Consider the following 7,086-nt stretch of genomic DNA (forward strand, 5'->3'; position numbering starts at 1 on the left):
AGAGCAGCGTACAGAAACGCCGTTTACCTTCCTGCCGGAGCGCCACCTATTGATCTACTTGCGCTTTGACATGCTTTACCTAAAACTAGCCTCAGGAAACTCTGACTTTGATCAGAGTAGCAGCACTGGCAGGGTCATCCTCCTCCCCCTCCCCAATGCCATTTCTAGGTGTGACTTGTTCATTTCCTCAATGCTGATGCTATTATAGGGATGGGGTTTTTTGAAAGTCTAAACATTCAGCTTACTTGTATGGATTTTTTTTTCTAATTCCCTTCTCAATCTTGATGAGAAACGAGGTCCCTCAAATCTGTTTCATGAAATATAATGAATGATTATTGCATATTAAATCCATTATAATATGTTTGCTATTATATGCATATATACTCCATTAGGACACCAACCAGCATATAAACAGATAAATGCAACAATGCATATATGAATATAAATATATGTATGTATTCCTGTACTTATTATATTATGCTGCAGAAGTAAAGTTCAGCAGGGGACTTGACTTTTTTCTATGTAATGTGTACCAGAGGCTGCACACATGCTCACTCCACCATTCCCCTCACATTAGCCCTCTAGAACTTTCCCTTCCCACCCCATGCAACTACTAAGCTTGCTTTCCACCTTTCCAACACCATTTGGAGGCCACTTCTCTCTTCTCTTCTGCAGCCCCATTTTGCACCCCTGTATTCACCTTCACCCTCCCTCCCTTTGTGAACCCCCACCCCAGCACACAAACCACCCCATGGGAACCTCCTGCATCTTTCTGCTCCTACAACAATTACAAATGTCATAGCTTATAACTACATTGCTAACTTATTAAGCAAGCGGATAAATAAAATGCGCCTGAAAGAGAAGCAACACTCATCATGCCCAGGCCCCCTTGAGCCATAAGAACACTTCCAGGGTCTTGGGCTTTAGGTTTACAAAAACAAACAGAGGAAGATTCCTGGGCCTCTGCATAAAGTTTCAGCCAAATTATGAGCTGAAGCAAATGTTGACTTTCCTTTTTCAATTTCCGTACTGTGGCAAAGCTAACTTGCAAAATAGCCGATGTATAGTCAGATTTTCCTATATAGCTTGATCATAGTGCAAATTCATTGAATTTGAACTATTTGAACTATACTTCTTCAAACATCTATGTATTGAAATTGAAATTGTTTGTATATCTGATTTTATTCTTGAGGGTCCCCCCCCCATTAAATCAGTTTGGGATCTTCCATGGAAAGTGATTCATAAATGAAATGAATTGAAATACAAATATATTTCAGGTATGACAAGGTATGACAAGAATCCCAAGGAAATTTCCCAACAAGGAATAACAGGAAAGAGTTCCAGTTGGGTGTGTTGGTTAAAGGAGTGGATGTTACTGGAATATCTGGATTTATTGGATTTGGAAGGATATGACAACGGATTTGGGTGGCATTCTTATCTTTGGCATGACAAAGTAAAAGTTCATCAAGGGTTTCTAAACCATGTTATAAGAAAGCCGGTCTATGAAGTATGGGATAGATTGTTAAATTGTTAGAATGGAAAACAACATAGTGGCTCTTGCCTACAGAGGCATTGACTATTAAAAAACAAAATATAGAGGAAAGATGGGCTACTTATGGTGAGATTTTGATGGAAGTAAAGGGAGTAAAACTCAAACAATATGAGCAAATTGAAGATGTATTTACGAGTCTGAAGTAGAGGATATAAAGTGAGACACAAAGATTTGAAAATTGAAAACCTGTTGAAGGGATGGAGGGAAGTCATGAGCTCAGTAGAGCAAAGAATTTCTTTGTTTTGTTGTTGGTATGCTGAAATATTGTGTTAAAAAAGAACTTAATAAAAATCATATTTAAAAAAAGAGAGTTACAGTTGGGTGATGGGTGATGACAATATGAAGTCACAGAAGACCAAGACCTTTGACAACCATACCTGTTCAGTTCTTCTCTCTCCTTCTACACAGAAATGTGTCCATGCCATGCAATGAACTTCCACTAGATCAGTGGTTTTCAACCAGTGTGCTGTGGCATCCTGGGGTGCCTTGAATGATGGTCAGGGGTTCTGCGGGCAACATTGACCTCTGTCCCTCTTTCCTTCTCTCCTTCCTCTGATGCCCTCTCACGTCTCTGTCTCCCAAAAGCTTCCATAGATGTTTGTTGCAGCAGCCCTGACTACAAGCAAATAGTGCCCTCTCAGGCTGGCATCAAAGTAAGTAAGCAAGCTGGCGAGGGAGCCCAGCCAGCCAGTCTGCCAGCCCTTACTGTTGGGAATAGATAGACAAGTCCCAGGCTCCTATAGGACAGTGTGAGGAGACATCTCTCTTTGGGTGGGGCAGCTCAAAGACTAGGGGTGGGTGCAGCTGCTGCCCAGAGAACTCCCAAGAAGAAGGGAGAGGAGAGGAGGCTGAGGGAACACTCCACAAGGGAGGATGTTCAAAAAAGGGTGAGGGGCTGCCAGCTCTGCAGGCAAGGGGGGGGCCTAACTGGGCTCCTGAGCCCCACAGGGGTGCCGCAGAAATAATGTAGTTGGTCAAGGGAGCCATGGACTCAAAAAGGTTGAAAACCTCTGCACTAGATGATCTGAAGCTCAGCAAGTGGCTATAAGAGAGGGGGCATTTTCAGAGGAAGCATCTCAGGGACCAGATTGCTCTCCTGCATTGTTGTCTTTTCGCCAGCTGGTTAAGGCTGTTCTGCTCCCCCAGGCTTTTTAAAGATCTGGTTTTAAGTCCCTGTTGTATGTTTGGTGGTAGTAATGTTGGAGGAATCTGCTAACTTGCTTCTGAGTAAACATGGTTAGAACTGTAACCGCAGGTGGCTTTGTGATAAAAGTTCCGAGCTTGGACCTGCTCAGTAGTCTGAGCAACTAAGAGATCTTGCCTCACTGAAGATTGCCCTTGCCTCTAAACCTGGGTCTGGCAGTCTCACTCAGAGTCACTCCTAACACACGACAATTGTAGACTTCTAAGGACAACTTCAGCTGTCAGAGTACTTAGTTCCTCTGATGTGTAGGAAGCAAGGTCCCAGGAGCGTTTCCAGGCAATGGATCTGCTCTCTTTCTTTATTTCTTTTGTTAACTAGCAGTCTTGGGGATGGCCCCCAGCAGACCTGAAAGCACTGTAAATAAGCCCGGTGGAATCTCATCTGTTGACATTTTTCACTGATATACATCCTTTGTGATTCACCAAACGAGTCAACTACCAACCACAGGGTAATGGATTGAAAGTACCTTCCATACTATGTCTTCTTCCTTTCCACTGGTCTTCTGTGTCCTGCTCTTCCAGAATAAGACAACAGCCTCCCAAACCATCTTCGGCAAGTCAAATATTAAAATCCTCTGTATTTCTCTATAGATTAGATTATGGTCTCTCTGTTTAGATTCTACACAATTAATCATTGTATTACTGCTCTGCTTCCTACAAAGCAGAACTCTAGGCAGGTTTTGCAAGATGTCACCTCATGGCTTCTCTTCAAGATATGGAAACTCAGTGGGGTCTCTTTAAGATACATACAAGCAATGAGGTTAACATTGGTCCAACATGCTGTCTGAAAATTGTGGCTCCTGCCTTCTCTTAACAAGCCTGCCCATTGGCTGTGATGACTGGGAATGAACAAAGCTTGGAGGGAGCAGGTTCCCAAACTTTAGTTTCAACCAGGAAAAAGACATTTAGGAGACAGGACTTTAATGTTCTACCTGAAAAAATCCCTGGAGTGCTTCACTTTTAGTTGGCTGCATGGTAGCATTGCAGCCAACAATCCAATGTATGATCCATAGCTGCAGGGATCATCAGACTGTGAATCCCTCTGCCTATTTATACTGGGAGGAGGGTTCCCTGTTTAGGGAAGTTTTTAATATTTGATGAATTATTCTATTTTAATCTTTTGTTGGAAGCCGCCCAAAGTGGCTGGGGAAAGCCAGCCAGATGGACGGGGTATAAATAATTTTATTATTATTATTATTATTATTATTATTATTATTATTATTATTAACCAGTGAAGATTCTTTAGCTTGACAAGCTACTGTCCCAAAGTGAGCATAGGGCTGTCCTGCTGGTTAGTTGGTGGGGAAGGGAGTACCTGCCATGTCCTTCTCCAAGAGACTTCCTGCATTCCCAGCATAGAGAAAAGAACATTGTCCAGATATGACTTAATGGAGGTGTGGGATGGAGAGGGAGCAAGTGAGATTTCATGTTCTTCCCTCAGTACTACAGTTCAAATTACAAGCACATGCACACTCATGAATACAAAACAAAAAAATAAGTGCATAGTGCATTAAATCAAGACACATTAATCTAGGTAGTTTAAGGAAAACTGTTTTTTCAACAAATCTATTATTATACAAAATAGTCTTTATTTCACAATTATAATAAGTTAACTTCTACATCACAATTGTATCCCAGATCCCAAAGAACCAATAAGAAAGAGTGTAAGGTAAAGGGACCATTAGGTCCAGTCGCAGACGACTCTGGGGTTGCGGTGCTCATCTTGCTTTACAGGCCGAGGGAGCTGGCGTACAGCTTCCGGGTCATCTGGCCAGCATGACTAAGCCGCTTCTGGCGAACCAGAGCAGCGCACGGAAACACCGTTTACCTTCCCGCCAGAAGGTATCTACTTGCACTTTAACATGCTTTCGAACTGCTAGGTTGGCAGGAGGAGGGACCGAGGAATGGGAGCTCACCCCATCGCGGGGATTCGAACTGCCGACCTTCTGATTGGCATGCCCTAGGCTCTGTGGTTTAACCCACAGCACCACCTGCGTCCCTAAGAAAGAGTGTAGGAGCAGTTAAACAGAAGGAACTGGATCAAAAATTCTCCTTGTCTTCTGTATCTTTCTTTGCAGTGGCTCTGGTGTTCTAGACAGCCTTTGCCCTGCTTATTAGGCAAAATGAGCAGCACAACTGCCCCCCTTTCTTTTTCCCATGCCACTTCAGCCAGCATCTTCTGTCTACATGCCAAGCACAAGGCTCATGTTTGCACACCAACTTATTTATATTTATATTTAGGCATTGCCATCCCTTGAATTCAAATATGCTGTCCACCCAGGCCACACATGGCCAAAGTGGCATCAAAACCCTTATATAGGCTGCAGCAATTATGCTGATCTTGGTAGAATGGCTTAAATGTAATTTATTCTGCATCCTACAGATGTTCTCAAAAGATGAAGAAAGATAACAAGACCACTGCTTCTGAATTCACCCTCCTTGGCATCTCAAGCCAGCAGGACTGGAATGGACTATTATTTGCCCTCTTATTGATCATGTACATAACCACAATGACTGGAAATCTTAACACTGTCTTGGCTATAAGCCTGGATGACCATCTCCTCCATACCCCCATGTACTTCTTGCTCAGCAGCCTCTCACTGGCAGACATCTGTTTCACAACCACCATTGTGCCCAAGATGTTGGCTGGCACATTCTCCAAAGTGAGGAAGATCTCACATGGCGCGTGCTTTGCGCAGATACACTTTTTCCTTGCTTTTGGAACGATCAACAAATTTCTCTTGGCATCCATGGCATTGGACCGCTATGTGGCCATCTGCTGGCCTCTGCATTATGCCACAGTCATGAGCAGCTGGGTCTGCCTGCTCCTCGTAGCTGTCTCTTGGCTGGTCTCTCACCTCCATGCTCTCTTGCACACCTTCCTGATGTTCAGCCTCTCCTTCTGTGCCTCCAATCGGGTGCTTCACTTCTTCTGTGACATCTTCCCGTTGCTCAAGATCTCTTGTTCTAGCACAGACTTGATCATCCTGCTAGTTTACACAGAAGGTGCTGTGGTGGTCAGTGGAGTTCTGTTGTTCATTGGCCTCTCTCATGCATGCATCCTGATGGCTGTGTTGAAAATTCCATCAGCTAAAGGAATGTGGAAAGCCTTCTCCACCTGTGGATCCCACCTGGCTGTGGTGACCCTATATTGTGGCACTGTCATCTGGGTCTACTTCCAGCCCTCATCCAGCTTCTCAGCCGAGAAGGACACACTGGCTGCCATCATGTATACAGTGGTTACACCCATGCTGAACCCCTTCATCTACACTCTGAAAAATGACAAGATGAAAAAAGCCCTGAGGAAGCTTTTTGGAAGCAAAGTTAACTAAATTCCTAAAGGTGTTTGAGTAAATTTTGTGGATGCTTGGAGTGGAAGGTGGTTCACGATAGGATTTTCCTGTTGATCTTAAGGATCTTTGCATTGTAAAGTTCAAAGCACTACATACTTGACAGCTTGGAGTCAGAAGTCATTGGTGAAGAAAGGGCAGCATGGAGCTTTTCACAGATAAATGCTAACATTAGTGTCATCTTTTGGCTTTGAGTTTTTAAGAGTTGCCTTTTAATATGCCCATGTACCAGCACAGACTCAGAATGCTTAAACTTTTTTTAAAAGAGGCACTAGCTTCTGTAGGCATGAGTTTACCTCAGGGCTGTGGGAACAGGCCCATCAGAAGCTGTTTGTCAAGAACTCCAATCATCCCTCTCCATTGTCCATGCTGATTGAGGCAGATGGGAGCAGGAGTCCAAGAACATCTGGAGGGACACAAATTCCCCACCCCTGGCTTATTTCTTCTTCGAGTGGGCACGTTTACAAATGCAACTTCTTGTCTCATAAATTTCTCTGATGAGGCTTTGGAGGGCTCTCAGGCAATACATTCTCCATGGGTCTCCTCCTTCACTGAGTCCAACTCTTCACTCCTATTATCATTAGCTGTTGCTGCTCAATGTTGCGATACCTGCTCACTTGCCAGGCAGAGAGCAAGCAGCCATACTTGACTCTTTCACTGGAGAGGGAGGGAAGAAATTAGGTTTGCTCACGATTTAAATGTGAATCCACCTAACTTGCACTTTCTGAAACCAAAGCACAACTACCCTTCCAAGATCACAATTCTTCAAATTCAATGATGCATTTACTCAACCAAATAATGTGTGCAAAGGTGTGTGAAAATAAATTTGCCCTGGAATGCTGGTGGTGTGTGTGTGCCCACTGCAATGGGTGGCATCTAAATCAAACTCAGAGTAGGCCTATTGAAATCAATTGCATTAGCATGGTCATCATTACTAATTGATGGGAAACATAGCAGGAAACTTTATCTTTAGTGCATCCT

At 43.6% G+C, this 7,086-nt stretch overlaps 1 protein-coding gene across 1 annotated transcript; it reads left to right on the forward strand.

Annotated features, from left to right (window-relative positions):
* Positions 1-5,151: 5,151 nt before the first annotated feature.
* LOC309360498 (olfactory receptor 1Q1-like) lies at positions 5,152-6,087 on the forward strand (the record flags this gene model as incomplete). The annotated part of the gene is made up of 1 exon (XM_081895056.1): positions 5,152-6,087. The coding sequence occupies one exon, from the start codon at positions 5,152-5,154 to the stop codon at positions 6,085-6,087; it is 936 nt and encodes a 311-aa protein (XP_081751182.1).
* Between the last annotated feature and the right edge of the window lie 999 nt (positions 6,088-7,086).

The sequence above is a fragment of the Podarcis melisellensis genome (genome assembly GCF_964234715.1).
Source record: "Podarcis melisellensis genome assembly, chromosome: 17".
NCBI classification, from domain to species: Eukaryota; Metazoa; Chordata; class Lepidosauria; order Squamata; family Lacertidae; genus Podarcis; species Podarcis melisellensis.